This window comes from Macaca nemestrina, chromosome 10 (genome assembly GCF_043159975.1).
Source record: "Macaca nemestrina isolate mMacNem1 chromosome 10, mMacNem.hap1, whole genome shotgun sequence".
NCBI lineage: Eukaryota > Metazoa > Chordata > Mammalia > Primates > Cercopithecidae > Macaca > Macaca nemestrina.
In genome coordinates, this window is record NC_092134.1 from 23049206 (window position 1) to 23067735 (window position 18530).

General features: G+C 44.3%; 1 protein-coding gene across 13 annotated transcripts in view; it reads right to left on the reverse strand.

The window, feature by feature from the left end:
• LOC105493429 (intraflagellar transport 81) overlaps positions 1-18530 on the reverse strand; it is a 187213-nt gene that overhangs the window by 21982 nt on the left and 146701 nt on the right. For 9 of the 13 annotated variants that reach the window (XR_011608848.1, XR_011608846.1, XM_071071129.1 and 6 more), the window contains one exon: positions 2460-2890. The exons of 1 other annotated variant lie outside the window; for it this stretch is intronic. Coding sequence is in view for 8 of the 12 variants with exons in the window: in XM_071071129.1 (XP_070927230.1) it covers positions 2822-2890 (69 nt within the window). In the remaining 4 variants the exon portion in view is untranslated. Of the gene's footprint in view, positions 1-2459; positions 2891-4530; positions 5359-18530 lie in introns of those variants that run through there. 3 more of the 13 variants (XR_011608847.1, XR_011608845.1, XM_071071132.1) reach the window with 3 other exon arrangements.

The window sequence follows — 18530 nt, forward strand, 5'->3', positions numbered from 1 at the left end:
CAAGGAACGTTCAAGCTCTCAGAATGCCTGCAGAGCTGGGGTTTACACAGAGGGCCCCACTTTTCCAGACAGGCAGGGGAGCAAGCTTACAAATTATTTCCTCTCATGCATACTTTCATGATAGCATCATAACATGCACAATAAACACCTTTGGCTCCCCACTGAACAGGTACAGACACGACGGCTTTTCTGTTTTAAAGCTCCCGAATGCCAAAGCCTTCTCTGCTGCTCTGATGCCCCAACTTTCGCTGCCTGGGAATTGGATCTGGGGTAATGAGTGACCCAGCAGGCAGAGATGACAGATTCCTGCCTAATGTAGCAATGCCGGGACAACCTGGAGTATCTGGCGTGGCGGGCAGGCACAGGCAGGATGGGAGAGGTAGCCATGAGTACACCAACCTTTGTCCCTGTTTGCTCTGGGAGAGGGCAGGCCCTGCCAATGCTGCTCTCCTCTCGTGGTGCCTCTGCCTGGGGCTCTTGGCTAGTCAAACCTCCCCGGGGACCTGAGGCGACCTGACCTTGGTGGGTGGCAAGCCGAGACCTCTTCAGGCAGTCAAAGGGTGCTCTGGCACCTCTGACATGACACAGCAGGTGTGGGGTTTGTAGGCCTTGCCTGCTCCTGCCCCCTGAGGAAGCCTCTTTCCTTCTGGCTCCTTCCCAGTGGAAAGCTTATCATTAACTAGCCACTCAGAAAACGATGACCTACCCTGGGGCACTCCTTGGTTCAAACCACTTACAGGGTCTGAGGAAAACAGAAGGACGGTGCAGAGCCTGAGCTGGGCGGTGTTGCATGCCTTCCTCTTGCCAGCCTTTGTCCTCTGGGGCAGGGGAGCACTCCTTTTTTAGCCTTGCTCACTGCCATATAAGTGGGTGTCTTGAGGAACCTGTGTGTTCTTTCTTCTGGCAAGGCTGCCCAGTTCTCTGGTTCCCCAGGTTAGGTACAAACAGGGTGACAGAGATACACGTCTGGTGGGGAGGTGGGGACACTCTGGCTCTTGTGTGAGAAATCCTCCTGCTTGCTCTCTCTCTTTCTCTCTCTTTTTTTTTTTTCCTGGATGACACTGCTGGGGCTTGAAGCAGGCTGATCCTGAAAACCTACTTTTCTTGAGAAAAGTCTGAGGGTTTTCTCTTTTCCTAGGAAGCTAGGCCCTGGTCCCCTGGCCCCTTCACCTTATGGAGGGCACCCCCTCTGTCAGGTCCCTCCCAGCTGGCAGGAGCGCTTACGAAGGTCAGAGAAAAGCATCCTTCCCTTTCACAAATAAACAAACCCAATCCATGTGCTGGAGGACTTAGGGTATATTAATAGCCAGATATTTTGTTTTCCTATTCTGGTGCTTATCCCCTTCCACTAGGATGAAAGATAAGAGAACACAAAATGTTCTCCATCAGCCACCCTTCTCCCCTCCCCCAGGGAGAGGCAAGCCGGGGGCGTGCGCTCTTCTGTTTAAAACCATTCCTGATGGAGAAACTCTGAGAAAATAGACTTAAAAGTTTATATTCAGTCTCTCTTGGCTACTGTTGCTGCTCAGCAAAGAAACTCTATATTGTTTAAACCCTCCAGGCGAACGGGTTGCAAGGCAACCTTCAAACAATAGAAAATACCCCAAACTAAAAATAAAGGCATTAAGAGATGGAAAGCATGGTGTCCCTTTGGTGAAGTGATTCCAGAATTGGGGCAAGGGAGAAGGTTGTCGATCAGGCTGTTTGTGTGTGACGTCAGCCAGTTTGCCTGCTCTCACCCTTATCAATTGAGTTTCTTATAATCCAGACGTATGGGGTCCTGCTTCTTTTTATTTCTGGACTCTCTATCCTCTCACTGGTCATCAACTGCTTTGTGGGGGAGGGTGTCAAAGGCCTGTAAGGTTGGGTGCCTCCTGTCCTCAGGAAACTTCCTAATCAATGCACTTATCCCACTGGCTCCCAGCTGACAAGGAACGGCACTCCCGTTCCTGAGAAATCCTTAGAAACCCAAGAACAGACAGGGCTGGGGCCCAACTTAATATAAGGTTCCTACAGGAAGAAAGCAGGAGGGTCAGAGTTGGGGAGGACACGAGATGATGGAAACAGGCTGGAGCCTGTTTTGAAGACGAGGAAGAGGCCATAAGCCAAGGAATATGGGCAGCCCCTAGAAGCTGGGAAAGAAAAGGAAATGGCTCCTCCTCTAGAGCCTCCAGAAGGAACACGGCCAAGCCAGCACCTTGATTTTAGCCTTGTGAGACCCACTTTGCACTTCTGGCCTCCAGAAATGGAAGATCATGCATTCATGTTGTTTTAAGCCACTGGATTTGTGGTGATTTGTTACAACAGGAGATTAATACAATCATGAAAAGGAGAACCCGAGGAACTTTCATAAGGACAAGGAGTTGACAGTGAGTTCCTGGGCACTGCAGGCAGGTGACTGGGAAGCCTGGTGATGCCCTGGCCCTGGCCCTCAGTGACTGCTGCTCTCTGGCTGTGTGCTCTTTGCTGCAGATAGAGACCAGTAGGGGGCACTGAGCCAGCGGGGCAGCCTTTAAACAATCAAACACACATCAATACAAAGGCTGGGGCTTTGCCCACGGAGAGGGCAGGCTGATGGGTGCATTATCCAAAAGGCAGTGGGGACGTTGTTTTCACCCATGACCCTTGGCCCACCCCAATCAGTGTCACTCAAAGAGAGATTAGACTGGAAACGGAAACTGGAAGAAAGAAAAATACATCACCTCCACCTCCTACTCCAGGTTGCTGGCCAGAAATTACTGAAGATTCCCTTGGACTTCTCTGGAAGGAGACATGTAAGAGACTACAAGGCAGGTTGTGAGCAAGTTTGACTTCTCTCTGTTTATTCTCTGATTAAATGTCTTCTAAGGACATTTTCTTCTCTGGTATAACAGAGCCTAGGAAATCCTACCTAAAAAAAAAAAAGCAGAAGACCAATAATTTACTCTGTTCTCATCACATTTCTAGGAGACAAGAACCATCAGTCCCATTTTATAACTTGGGACTCTGAATTACAGAGAGGGCAAGCAACATGGACATGGCCACACAGCCAACCAGAGCGTTTCACTCAAAGCAAAATGCAGCTCTCCTGGCACCTGCACTGGTACTGCCTTCTGTGTGCTCACGCTTAGTCTCAGGCTCTGGCTAACCCGGTCAGTAGGGCGTGGCCTCTGGGTAGGTGGTCCCAGTGGAATGCAGAGATAGAAAATCATTAAACCTGTCATCACAGGGCAAGCCACTGACGCCTCAGTGGGAAGATTTTCCAGACCAGAGCTCTGAATTGCTCTGGGGTGTATGTGTGTGTCAGTTTGGAAGGTAATCAGGGGAGGAGGGAAGGTCCTAAATAACAGCCAAGTCAAGGTATTAGCACTTTACTTTACATAAATAAACCCACAAAGAGCTCTCATTATTTTCTAGCATCAATCCAAATCTTTTTCTAGCTTTTTTCTCATTCATCTGCCCTGTTTCTCCCTCCCTTTATCATTCTTCTGAGAGTACCTGGAATCTACCTTTAGGAGCAAAGCTAAAAGATTCTCCAAACTCACTGCCAGGGGATTGAAGTGGCTTATGCCAAGCAGCTGCTGAACCTCCAGGACCAGCTCTGCCAGGGCCCATGGCTCGGCATGAACGCCAGCAGCTCCGCACACTGCGGGCCATCTCCACTGCCCTTTCACTCAGAGAGGCTTCTGCAGTCACCCTCATTTCTTTCTTTCTTTCTTTTTTTTGAGACAGAGTTTCGCTCCGTTGCCCAGGCCAGAGTGCAGAGGCATGATCACGGTTCACTGCAACCTCTGTCTCCTGGGTTCCAGCGATTCTCGTGCCTCAGCCTCCCAAGTAGCTGGGACTACAGGAGTGTGCCACCATACCTGGTTAATTGTTTTTTCTTTTTTTTTTGAGACGGAGTCTCATTCTTGTTGCCCAGGCTGGAGTGCAATGATGTGATCTCAGCTCACTGTAACCTCCGCCTCCCCGGTTCTAGTGATTCTCCTGCCTCAGCCTCCCAAGCAGCTGGGATTACAGGTGCCCACCACCACATCCAGCTAATTTCTGTATTTTTAGTAGAGATGGGGTTTCACCATGTTAGCTAGGCTGGTCTCAAACTCCTGACCTCAGGTGATCCACCCACCTTGGCCTCCCAAAGTGCTGGGATTATAGGCATGAGCTACCACACCCAGCAATTTTGTATTTTTAGTACAGATGGGTTTCTTTTTTTTTTTTTTTTGAGACGGAGTCTCACTCTGTTGCCGAGGCTGGAGTGCAGTGGTGTGATCTTGACTCACCACAACCTCTGCCTCCTGGTTTCAAGTGATTCTCCTGCCTCAGCCTCCTAAGTAGCTGGGATTACAGGTGTGCACCACCGCACCTGGCTAATTTTTGAATTTTTAGTAGAGACAGAGTTTTGCCATGTTGGCCAGGCTGGTTTCGAACTCCTGATCTCAGGTGATCCACCCACCTCGGCCTCCCAAAGTGCTGGGATTATAGGCGTGAGCCACTGCGCCTGGCCAGATGGGGTTTCACCATGTTGGCCAGGCTGGTCTTTAACTCCTGACCTCAAGTGATCCACCCTCCTCGGCCTCCCACAGTGCTGGGATTAGAGGTGTGAGCCACCACGTCTAGCCAACCCTCATTTCTTGCCACCCAAATTTTGTGACTCTCAAAGACTATGAAAGGATGCCTCTGTTTTCCTTAAGGTATAAAGAGAGTGAAATGGAATGATTTGGTTTCAAATGATATTGTCAGGTCTTAAGTATTTAAAAAGTGTAACAAGCTTGGGCAACATAGTGGGGACCCATCTCTACAAAAAAATAAAAAATGAGCTGGGCATGGTGGTGTGTGCCTGTAGTCCCAGCTACTCAGGAGGCTGTGGTGGTAGGATCACTTGAACCCAGGAGTTTGAGGCTTCAGAGAGCCATGATCATGCCACTGCACTCCAGCCTGGGTGACAGAGCGAGACCCTGTCTCAAAAAAGAAAAGTGTGTAGCTGAGGCAACTGTGAGCTTTCAACTGCTGGGGACCTTCTGCCCATCCTACATGATAACTGCTGCTCTTGCATCACCACAGCCAGTGCACCTCCCCAACCATGGGCAACCGGAGAAAACTGCACAACACTCAACTGTCCTCTAATTAAACTAAAGAATGAGTATCAACAAATGGGGAAATGGTCTGCAAGATACTGACACAAGGAGACCTCATGCCCAAGAATTTGGCAGTACTTACGTAGCATTACACAGACAAGAACAGAGACACAGTCTCCTGGCCAGTTAGCCGGTCACACAGAACTGTACTTACACAGGTAGAAGTCAAGATACCCCTAGAGTCTGCAGCTGCTTTCTAGGCTCCCATAAGAGCTCCTGATTAGCATCTGGGTGTCCTGGATCCCTTTATAACAGAAAAAGAGGTAGTTTGGGGGCCAGAGAAATATTCTAGGTCCTAGGATTCAGTTTCCAGATCTTCGAAATTTTTTTAATTGTAAAAATATGCGTAATAGGCCAGGCGTGGTGTGTCACGCCTGTAATCCCAGCATTTTGGGAGCCTGAGGCAGGCAGATCACCTGAGGTCAGGAGTTCGAGACCAGCCTGACCAACATGGAGACACCCTGTCTCTACTAAAAATACAAAACTAGCTGGGAGTGGTGGCGCATGCCTGTAATCCCAGCCACTCAGGAGGCTGAGGCAGGAGAATCATTTGAACCTGGGAGGTGGAGGTTGCAGTGAGCCAAGATCACGCCATTGCATTCCAGCCTGGGCAACAAAAGTGAAACTCCGTCTCAAAAAAAAAAAAAAAAAAAAGCATAATATAAAATTGCCATTTAAAATGTTTAAGTCCAGTGGCATTAAGTACATTCACACTGTTGTGCAACTATAACCACCATCCTAGATAGTACAAAACTTTTTTTTTTTTTTTTTTGAGATGGAGTCTCACTGTGTTGCCCAAGTTGGAGTGCAGTGGTGTGATCTCAGCTCACTGCAACCTCCACCTCCTAGGTTCAAGTGGTTCTCCTGCCTCAGCCTCCTGAGCAGTTGGGATTATAGACACCCGCCACCACTCCTGGCTAATTTTTTGTATTTTTAGTAGAGACAGGGAGGGTTTCACCATGTTGGCCAGGCTGGTCTCAAACTCCTGGCCTCAAGTAATCCACTCACCTCGGCCTCCCAAAATGCTGGGATTACAGGCGAGAGCCAGCGTGCCTGGCCCTACATAGTATAAAACTTTTTTTGTGTGTGTGTGAGACATGGCCTCTTTCTGTCACCCAGGCTGGAGTGCAGTGGCACCATCATGGCTCACTGACCTCCCAGGCTCAAGCGATCCTCCCACCATAGCTTCCCAAGTAGCTGGGATTACAGGGGTGTGCCACCATGCCTAGTTATTTTTTTAAATTGTTGTTTTCTGTAGAGACAAGATCTCACCATATTGCCAGGGCTGGTCTCGAACTCCTGGGCTCAAGCCATCCTCCCACCTCAGCCTCCCAAAGTGCTGGGATTACAGGAGTGAGCCACCACACCCAGCCAGTGCAAAACTTCTATTAACTAGATTCTGTGAAGACCACAGCAAGGTGATTTCCTTGAAAAGGCTCTGCCTGAACGTCTTTCATGGTATCTTAAACTATGATATCCATAAGAAAGGTACCAAAAAACCCTTTTGGCCTCAAAAAGAGTAGTAACAAACCCACTCGTGTGCCAACTCCCCATTCCACTTTCTTTTCAGGCTCCACCGTCCCCACCACTTAGCAGTGACTTCAGAGCCGACCTAAATCTGAAGAGGAGCTTCATCAGCTCCTTTTAGTATCCAAATCTGCCCCCACCCTTGCTCATCCCTTTTAGTTTCTCTGGGTAATTGCATGTTTTCATACATAAATGAAAAGCAACGATTGCAAGGCTGAGGGGTAAAGGTGGTATGGGCAGGTTCCATAACAGAGAGGTTTCCAGAGAATGACAAAATGGGGGAAGACTCCCTGATCTGGAAGAAATGTGAAGCTGTAAGAAAATAGCTTGAGAAAGGACTGTTGGGGGAAACTCAAGAGAGCACAGAGGGATGGAGGTATGAGTGGAAAGGGGTGGTGAGACCTATACATTGATTCCAAAATCTTTATTTATCTTTATCTATAGCCCTGACCTCTCTCTGGAATGCCAGACTCATAAATGTAGCTCCTACCTGACAATTCCTCTTGGATGTCCAATTGGTACTTAACACGGACAAAGCAGAACTCTTCATTTGACCTGCCCTACCTAAGTCTGCTTCTCCCTTAATCTTTTCTAACTCAATTCATGACAAAATCTGAAAGTAACCGCTAATAGCCCTTTCTGTGACTCCTCCCAACCCTGCAGAAAGTCTTACTGACTCTATTTCCACAAAAAATGCCGTGTAGCTGTCTACTTTTCTCTATTTCTACTTCAATTGTCCCAGTCTAAGCCATCATCATCTAACATCTCTCTACAATGACCTCCTCAACTGACCTGCCTACTTCCATTCTACAACCCCTACACCATCCATTTTCTACTCAAAGTTAGTGATCTTTTAAAATTCAGATCAGCTCATGTCACCTTTCTTGCTTAATAGCTTTCAAGGTCTTCTCATACTTTCAGAATAAAATACAGGCCGGGCACGGTGGCTCACGCCTGTAATTCCAGCACTTTGGGAGGCCCAGGCAGGTGGATCACGTGAGGTCAGGAGTTCAAGACCAGCCTGGCCAACATAGTGAAACTCTGTCTCTACTAAAAATACAAAAACTAGCTGGCGTGGTGGTACATGCCTGTAATCCTAGCTATGTGGGAGGCTGAGGCAGGAGAATCACTTGAACCTGGGAGGCAGAGGTTGCAGTGAGCTGAGATTACACCACTGCACTCTAGCAGGTGACAGAGTGAGACTTCGTCTCAAAAAAACAAAAACAAAAACAAAAACAAACAAACAAAAAATGCAATTTCCTTACCCTAGCTACAAAGCCCTCCATAAGCTGGACTCCGTACATTTTTCCTACCTCACTTTTTTGTTTTGTTTTGTTTTTTGGGATGGGGTTTCGCTCTTGTTCCCTAGGCTGGAGTGCAATGGCACGATCTCAGCTCACTGCAACCTCCATCTCCTGGGTTCCAGTGATTCTCCTGCCCCAGCCTCTCAAGTAGCTGGGATTACAGGTGCCCACCAGCATGCCCAGCTAGTTTTTTGTATTTTTAGTAGAGATGGGGCTTTACCATGTTGGCCAGGCTGATCTCAAATTCCTGACATCAGGTGATCCACCTGCCTTGGCCTCCGAAAGTGCTAGGATTACAGGCATGAACCACCGAGCCCAGCTTCCTACCTCACTTTATATCATTTTTCCCTGATTCTGCCATGGCCACACTGGCCATCCTGCTGGTTCTCAAACACAAAGAACTTCTTCCTACCTTGTTGACTCTGTATGAGTTAATATCATGTTATGTCTGGAATGCTTCTCTCACATGTCTATGGATGGCTCCTTCTTATCATATCTCAGCTTAAATGACATATCTTCAGAGAAACTTGCCCTATGCATCTCATCTAAAGTGGGCAAGACACTAATTTACTACTATGTGATATCTTCTGGCTCATTTAATTTTTTGTGTCTTACCCCATAGAATATAAACTCCATAAGAGAAGGACTTTGTCTTTTCTTTTTTTTCTTTTCTTTTTTTTTTTTTTGAGACAGAGTCTTGCTCTGTCGCCCAGGCTGGGGTGCAGTGGCCGGATCTCAGCTCACTGCAAGCTCCGCCTCCCGGGTTTAGACCATTCTCCTGCCTCAGCCTCCCGAGTAGCTGGGACTACAGGCGCCCGCCACCTCGCCCGGCTAGTTTTTTGTATTTTTTAGTAGAGACGGGGTTTCACCGTGTTAGCCAGGATGGTCTCGATCTCCTGACCTCGTGATCTGCCCGTCTCGGCCTCCCAAAGTGCTGGGATTACAGGCTTGAGCCACCGCGCCCGGCCAGGACTTTGTCTTTTCTATAAGGGATTCCCAGTGCCTAAAATAGCGTCTGGCATAGAACAGGTGTTCCATAAAGTAAGCTGGATGAATAGGTTAAAAAAATATGATCATTCTATGCAATAAATGATCAAAAGGAGCAAAGCAAAGATCAAAAGTAAGGTAGGAAACCAGACAAAGACATAAGAAAACTACAGACCAATGTATCTTATACATATTGAAGCAAAACACTCTCAAGAAAATGTTAGCAAACTGAGGCCCCGCCTGGGGGGTCACACCTGTAGTCTCAGCACTTTGGGAGGCCAAGGTGGGTGGATCACTTGAGGTCAGGAGTTACGAGACCAGCCTGGGCAACATGGCAAAACCCCATCTTGTCCTAAAAATACAAAAATTAGCCGGGCATGGTGGTGTGCATCTGTAATCCCAGCTACCTAGGAGGCTGAGGAAGGACATTGCTTGAATCCGGGAGGTGGAGGTTGTGGTAAGCCAAGATTGCGCCACTGTACTCCAGCTTGGGTGACAGAGTGAGACTCCATCTCAAACAAAACAAAACAAAACAAAACAAAAAACAAAAAACAAAAAAAACCTAGCAAACTGAACCCAGCACATATAAAAGCGATAATACACCATAACCAAGTGGGATTTATCCTAGGAATGAAAGGTTGGTTTAACACTTGAAAGCCAATTAATATATACAACATAATAATAGAATAAAAGGCGAGACCCATCTGTGATCTTCTCAATAGACGCAGAAAAACACTGAACCAAACCCCTTTTATGGTAAAGACACTCAGCAAACTAGGAATAGAAGGGAACTTCCTCAATCTGATAAAAGGCATCCACTTAAAACCCACAGCTAAAATAATACTTAATGGTGAAAGACTGAATACTGTCTCCTGAAGATCAGGAACAAGACAAGGATGTCCACTCTCATCACTTCTACTCAACATTGTACTGGAAGTTCTAGCTAAGGCAATTAGGCAATAAAAAGAAATGGCATCTAGATTGGAAAGGAAAAAGTAAAACTCTCTCTATTTGCAGATGGTGTAATCTTGTATATAGAAATAGTATTGTATGGCCAGGCATGGTGGCTCACGCCTGTAATCCCAGCACTTTGGGAGGCTGAGGCGGGTGGATCACGAGGCCAGGAGATACAGATAATCCTGACTAACATGGTGAAACCCCGTCTCTACTAAAAATACAAAAAATTAGCCGGGTATGGTGGCAGGCACCTGTAGTCTCAGCTACTCAGGAGGCTGAAGCAGGAGAATGGCATGAACCTGGGAGGCGGAGCTTGCAGTGAGCCAAGATCGCGTCACTGCCCTCCAGCCTGGGTGACAGAGCGAGACTCCATCTCAAAAAAAAAAAAAAAAAAAAAAAAAAAGACAAGACATAGTATTGTATATAGAAATAGTATTTTCTATATTTAAAAAAAACTGTTAGAATGAATAAATGAGTTCAGCAAGATTGCAAGGTACAAGATCAATATACAAAATCCATTTTTTGTTCATTAGCAATGGTAATCTGAAAATGAAATTAAGGGAATAATTATATTTATAATAGCATCAAAGGGAATAAAATACTTAGAAATAAATTTAACAAAAGAAATATAAGACTGGAAAACTGAAAACTATAGAAATGGTCACAAATAAATGAAAGAAGACCTAAAGCCGGGTTACCTGGCTCACGCCTGTAATCCCAGCACTTTGGGAGGCTGAGGTGGGCGGATCACCTGAGGTCAGGAGTTCGAGACCAGCCTGACCAACATGGAGAAACCCCGTCTCTACTTAAAATACAAAATTAGCCGGGCGTGGTGGTGAATGCCTGTAATCCCAGCTACTTGGGAGGCTGAGGCAGGAGAATCGCTTGAACCTGGGAGGTGGAGGTTGCGGTGAGCCGAGATCGCGCCATTGCACTCTAGCCTGGGCAACAAGAGTAAAACTCTGTCTCAAGCAAAGTAAAAAATAAAAAAGAAAAAGAAAAAAAGAAAGAAGACCTAAATAAATGGAAAGACATCCTATATTAATAGATTGGAAGACATAGTATTGTTAAAATGACAACATTCCCCACACTGACTTATAGATTCAATTAATCCCTAACATTTTGCAGAAACTGACCAACTGCTCTTAAAATTCGTGTGGAAATGCACAGGATCCAGAATAGAAAAAAAAAAAAATTCTGAGAAAGAAGAACAAAGTTGGAAGACTGAAACTTTCCCAATTTCAAAACTTATTCCAAAGCAAAGGTAATCAAGACAGTGTGGTACTGCCATAAGGATAGAGATATACATCAATAGGAAAGAATGGGAAGTTCAGAAATAAACTCTCACAATTTTTCTCTTTTTTTTTGAGATGAAGTCTCACTCTCTCACCCAGGCTGGAGTGTAGTGGCCTGATGTCAGCTCAATGCACCCTCTGCCTCCTGGGTTCAAGTGATTCTCCTGCTTCAGCCTCCCAAGTAGCTGGGATTACAGGTGTGTGCCACTGTGCCTGGCTAATTTTTGTATTTGTAGTAGAGACAGCTTTTTGCCATGTTGGCCAGGCTGGTCTCGACCTCCTGACCTCGGGTGATCCACCCGCCTCGGCCTCCCAAAGTGTTGGGATTACAGGCATGAGCAACTGCACCCGGCCAATTTTTTAAAAAACAAAATTAAATATATATGTTTAAAAGTAGGCAAAGGAAGCCAGGCATGGTGGCTTACACCTGTAATCCCAGCACTTTGGGAGGCTGAGGCGGGTGAATCGCCTGAGGCCAGAAGTTCGAGACCAGCCTGGCCAACATGGTGAAACCCCAACTCTACTAAAGATATAAAATTAACCACGTGTGGTGGTGCGTGCCTGTTGTCCCAGCTGCTTGGGAGCCTGAAGCACGAGAATTGCTTGAACCCAGGAGGCAGAGGTTGCAGTGAGCCGAGACTGCGCCAGTGCACTCCAGCCTGGGTGACAGAGCAAGACTCTGTCTCAAAAAAAAAAAGAAAAAAAAAAAAGTAAGCAAAGGACTTTGAATAGACATTTTGCCAAAGAAGATATGTAAACACATGAAATGCAAATCAAAACCACAGTGAAATACTACTTCACATCTATCAGGTTGGCTGTAATATAAAAAATGGAGGCTGGGTGTGATGGCTAATGCCTGTAATCCCAGCACTTTGTGAGGCTGATGCAGGAGGACTGCTTGAGCCCAGGAGTTCAAGACCAGCCTAGGCAACATAGCAAAACGCTTGTCTCTACAAAAGATTAAAAAATTAGCTGAGTGTGGTGGCACATGCCTGTGGTCTCAGCTACATGGGACGCTAAGGCAGGAGGATTGCTTGAGCCCAGGAGGTCGAGGCTGCCATAAACCCTGTTAGTGTCACTACACTCCAGCCTGGGTGACAGAGCAAGACTTCGTCTCAAAAACAAACATTCTAGGCACGGTGGCTCATGCCTGTGATCCCAGCACTTTGGGAGGCCAAGGCAGGCGGGTCACCTGAGGTCAGGAGTTCGAGACCAGCCTGGCCAACATGGTGAAACACTATCTCTACTAAAAATACAAAAATTAGCCAGGCGTGGCGGCGTGCGCCTGTAGTCCCAGCTACTCAGGAGGCTGAGACAGGAGAATCGCTTGAACCCGGGAGGCAGAGGCTGCAGTGACCCAAGATCACGCTACTGCACTCCAGCCTGGAGAACAAAAGCGAAACTCCTTCTCAAAAATAAATAAATAAATAAATAAATAAATAAATAAACAACAAAAAACAAAACAAATAAAAAACCCCCCAGCTACTCAGGAGGCTGAGGCAGGAGAAGCGTTTAAACACAGGAGGCTGGCTGGGCGTGGTGGCTCACGCCTTACTCCCAGCACTTTGGGAGGCTGAGGGGGGTGGATCATCTGAGGTCGGGAGTTTGAGACCAGCCTGACCAACATGGAGAAACCCCGTCTCTACTAAAAATACAAAATTAGCCGGGCGTGGTGGTGCATTCGTGTAATCCCAGCTACTTGGGAGGCTGAGGCAGGAGAATCGCTTGAACGTGGGAGGCAGAGGTTGCGGTGAGCTGAGATCATGCCACAGCACTTCAGTCTGGACAACAAGAGTGAAACTCCGTCTAAAAACAAACAAACAAAAAAACAGAAAACAAACAAAAAACCCAGGAAGCGGAGGTTGCAGTGAGACAAGATGGCACCATTGCACTTCAGCCTGGGTGACAGAGTGAGACTCCATTTCAAAGACAAACAAAAAAACAAATAGACGGATAGATAGATGGACAATAAGAAGTATTGGTGATGGATGTGGAGAAATTGGAACCTTCATACTTTGCTGTTGGGAATATAAAATGACACAATCGCTTTGAAAAAGTTTTTACAGTTCTTTAAAAAGTTACTATACGGAGTTACCGTATGACCCATTAATTCCACTCTGTCATGTGGAATTACTCCAAGAACAAACTTGTACCTGAATGTTCACAGCAGCATTACACATAAGATCCAAAAAGTAGAAACCACCCAAATGTCAACAAATGAATAAACAAAATGCAGTACATCTCTACAATGGACTATTAGTCAATCGTAAAAAAAGAATAAAGTAGGAAGGAAATTCTGACACATCCTACACATGGATGACATGATAGCAATGTTCTTGAGGACATTATGCTAAGTGAAATAAGGCAGTCACAAAAAGACAAATACTGCATAATTCCACTTATAGGAAATACCTAGAGTAGTCAAATTCATAGAGATAGAAAGTAGAATGGCAGGTGCCAGAGGCTGGAAGGAAAGAAAAATGGGGAGTTGTTGTTTCACGGGTCTAGAGTTTCAGTTTTGCAAGATGAAAAGAGTTCTGGAGATCTGTTGTACAACAATGTGCACAGTTTACTGTATGTCACACATTAAAATGGTTAAATGGTAAATTTTATGTTCTGTTTTTTTAACCACAATTTAAAATTAATTTTTTTAAAAGCACGGTCTTGAGTAAAAAACCTTAATAAAAATTCATTTTTATCATGCTATTAAAGTATAACAGACATGGAAAGAATTTTCTTTTTTTTTTTTTTTTTTTTTTTTTGAGACGGAGTCTTGCTCTGTGCCCCAGGCTGGAGTGCAGTGGCGCGATCTCGGCTCACTGCAAGCTCCGCCCCCCCGGGTTCACGCCATTCTCCTGCCTCAGCCTCCCGAGTACTGGGACTACAGGCGCCTGCCACCTCGCCCGGCTAATTTTCTTGTATTTTTAGTAGAGACGGGGTTTCACCGTGTTAGCCAGGATGGTCTCGATCTCCTGACCTCGTGATCCGCCCGTCTCGGCCTCCCAAAGTGCTAGGATTACAGGCTTAAGAATTTTCAAATTTGATAAAGAAACTTGCTGGCTGTGTTTACCTTTATTTTTTACTCTTCTTAGAGTAGTGAAAACAGACCACTTGGTTTAATTTTGATTATTTTTACTTCCTGGTTGCTGCCTGATTATGCAATTCTTTTGGTTACAAATAGAGAGGGGAAAGTTTATGTGCCAGTCTATTATATTTATGTCATTACATGAAAGAAGACTGATAAATGTTTCTATTTATATCAAGTTTTAATAAAAACTTAAGGCCGGGCGCGGTGGCTCAAGCCTGTAATCCCAGCACTTTGGGAGGCCGAGACGGGCGGATCACGAGGTCAGGAGATCGAGACCATCCTGGCTAACACCGTGAAACCCCGTCTCTACTAAAAATACAAAAAACTAGCCGGGCGAGGTGGCGGGTGCCTGTAGTCCCAGCTACTCCGGAGGCTGAGGCAGGAGAATGGCGTAAACCCGGGAGGCGGAGCTTGCAGTGAGCTGAGATCCGGCCACTGCACTCCAGCCCGGGCTACAGAGCAAGACTCCGTCTTAAAAAAAAACAAAAAAAACAAAAAAAAAAAACACTTAAATCTTCCCTAAGGTCTATGAGCTGATGCTATTTTATATTCTAAATTCATTCTTATTTTAAGTGATTTTATAATACACTAGCTTCCTCTTTCAACAAACCTAAAGGTTATAGAATCTATCTTGAGTAATACAGAATATGTTGCATAGCTTTTGAAAATTTCATCACAACTTCAAAATGTAACTACTGCTTGTCTTTGACAATTTGATAGAAGATATGCTAAAAAGGACAGATATTCATTACAATCACATGCAAAAGGCCAGCTCCCAGAATAGCTACTATTCCATACGTGCATCATGTGATTTCCCAAGTTAGCATCTCCGCCTTTAAACAATAATCACACAGATGCATTTTTAAGTGTCTTAAAGTCACAATAGCATCCATTTGCTATGAACTTTATCCTAAGCCTTGTGGGGGCTCTATTATTAAAATTATGTACCTAGAACTACTGAGAAAGCAGTTGTGACTAAGATGTCAAAGTCCCCAGGACATACTATCTCAACATTTTTCATTATAATCAGGATCCCTTAAATTGTTCTCTGGTAAATTTTGTGACAATATCACTGGCTGCTTCTTTCTGTATAAGAGGACACAAGTGTGTTTCCATGTAAGGTATACCAGAGACACTGGGGATGGTTATTTGTAATTATAAAGTGATATTACATTTACTTTATTCTCTGTTTAGCCAAAAAAATTGAATGCTTGGGCAGTTGCTATATACTAGGACCTGCTTGACTGGGGCCTGAATGGGAACCATATTGAGCTTTGTGAAAAGAATGAGGAGACAGTCTCCTTGGAGAGGGTTCCCACTCTCATCTACCATTTTCATACATTACTTGATTTGATCCTTTCAATAATTCTTGGATGTTGTAGGGAAAGAAATTGAGGTTCAGAGCAATGAAGTGATTTGCTCAAGGCATACTCTTTCTCTTTCATTCATTCTTCATTTAACTAATATATATTCATCAACCCTGCCTATCTGCCTAAGGAGGCGCAGGGAATACAACTGTCAACAGAAACCAATCCTGCATTCCATGCTCTTACAGTCCAAAAGGAGAAACAGATACGGAAGCATCCAGGGTGTGTGTCTTTGAATGGCTGACCCTACATGCTAATCATTTACCATCCCCCAGGGTTCACTACACCTTTATGTTCTTGTCCTGGCTCACTGACCTCATCTCCTGTTTACATATTATGTATGTGTAATTATAATATATATACACACACAACCATAAACCTATATGTGTATGTAAACACACACACATATTTAAGGAAATGTGTATGCTCCTTTTTAAAGGTATAGATTTTAAAGGTAAAGATTCCTCTATCTTCCCTGCCATTAAGGGATCATTGAGCTGCATCTCTGCCACTAACAGACCTATTGGCTCCGAGGAAATCTCATCCAGTTTGAGACTTGGTAGTGACAGGACAGTGTCAAGGAAAGAATGTTAATGATTTTTCCACTAGCTGATCCCAAAAGCTTGGCAGAGGGGAGCTCAGTCCACTGAATATTTATATAGCACCTTGATTAAAAGAGCTCAAAGTAGTACTCTAAGTAGCTAAATTATAACTTCATTTGATAAATTACATATTTTTTAAAAAGCTCCTTTACCAACCTTCATTTCTTGTTAAAAATAATCACAAGAAGATCTTCATAGAAAGAAGCCTAAAGAAAAATTGTAAATGGTAATAATCTCTGGGTGATCTTAATTATCTCCTGTATCATTCAAAATTTCTACAATAATTATATGGACTTCTTTTTCAAATACAGAAAAATGTTACATAAGAAATTAAATCTGGGCCATAAAAAAACTCAACCACACTCATAATTTTTAAAATATAAATAAAAATGATTCTTTAGACCTATCATATTGGCAAGACTATTATAAAGCTAGTATACCTAGTATAGGCAAGGGGACAGCAAACTCAGCATGCTCATATCCAGCTGATGGGTGTACAAATTGGCACCAGCTTTTTGGAGGGCAATTTGGCAATATCTATTACAATTTTAAATGCACATACTTCTGAACCCAACAATTCTAATACTTTTCTTAGATATATACTTGTATAAGGGTGCAAAGATATATGTGGAAGGACATTCAATAAGGAACTTAATTGTGCTAGATCCATATAGAAGAATATTTGCAACTATTAAGATAACTCTATACTTATAATTAGAATTTACGGTTTAATTCAAAAAACAAGTTGTAGAACAGTGAATATAACACTTTCTTTCTTTCTTTTTTTTTTTTTTTGAGACACAGTCTCGCTCTGTTGCCTAGACTCGAGGGCAGTAGTGCAATCTTGGCTCACTGCAACCTCCGCCTCCTGGGTTCAAGAGATTCTCCTGCCTCAGCCTCCTGAGCAAAGTAGCTGGGATTACAGGCACACACCACCACACCCAGGTAATTTTTGTATTTTTAGTAGAGATGGGGTTTCGTCATGTTGGCCAGGCTGGTCTCAAACTCTTGACCTTAAGTGATCTGCCCGCCTCGGCCTCCCAAAGTGCTGAGATTACAGACTATGAGCCACCGTGCCCGGCCCTGTTATAAAATTTTAAAAGAATGTAAATGCATTTATGTGCTTGTGCATAAAATTACAGCATCTGGAAGAGTATTTCAAAACCGAATTGTGGAAATACCTCTGAGGAGTGAGAAGACTGGGGCAGGACAGGGCTTTTTATTTTTATTTTTTAATTTTTATTTTATTTATTTATTTATTTTAAGACAGAGTCTCGCTGTGTTGCCCAGGCTGGACTGAAGTGGCGCGATCTCCACTCACTGCAAGCTCCGCCTCCCGGGTTCACGCCATTCTCCTGCCTCAGCCTCCCGAGTGGCTGGGACTATAGGTGCCCGCCACCGCGCCCGGCTAATTTTTTTCTATTTTTAGTAGAGATGGGGTTTCACAGTGTTTGCCAGGATAGTCTCAATCTCCTGACCTCGTGATCCGCCCACCTTGGCCTCCCAAAGTGCTGGGATTACAGGCGTGAGCCACCTTGCCTGGCCGGCTTTTTATTTTTTTTAATCTAATATTCTTTGATATTATTTGAATTTTGTTACTTTAAGCATGCAATTTAATTTTTAACAGTTTTATTGGGACATAATTCATACATCATACAATTCACCAATTTAAAGAAGACTTTTGTGCATTTATACATTCAGTGGTTTTTAGTATATTCAGAGTTATGCAATCATACCTACCGCATATATTTTTTAAAATGAAAATATATTTTTGAAAGATGCTTCAAAAGTGAACTTACTACTGCCAAGAAAATTTGTGTGAAAGAGAATCAGAAAAAATTTGAAGAGTATAACACTCATAAACAGGGAGGAAAAATATATATGAACAAAAAAAGATGGAGAAGGTCAGAGACAGAAAACAAAGATTTTTTTTTTCTTTTTTTAGAGTCAGGGTCTCACGCTGTTGTCCAGACTGGAGGGCAGTGATGCAATCATAGCTCACTGCAGCCTTGAACAACTCCCCGGCTCAAGAGATCCTCCTGCTTCACCCTCCTGGGTAGCTGGGACTACAGGCCACCATGCCCGGCTAAAGAAAGATTTTTAAATGAGTTTTAACTAAAAGCATGTTAGATCTGTATCCTTAAATAAACACATCTGGATTTTGTAACTAAAAGATCACGGTAAGATATTTGGGCACAATAAGAAAAAGAAATCTTTGATTTGATGGGACTGCAAATACAGTATTTGGATAAACCAGATTCCATATAAATGTGCAGACAGCTGGATATG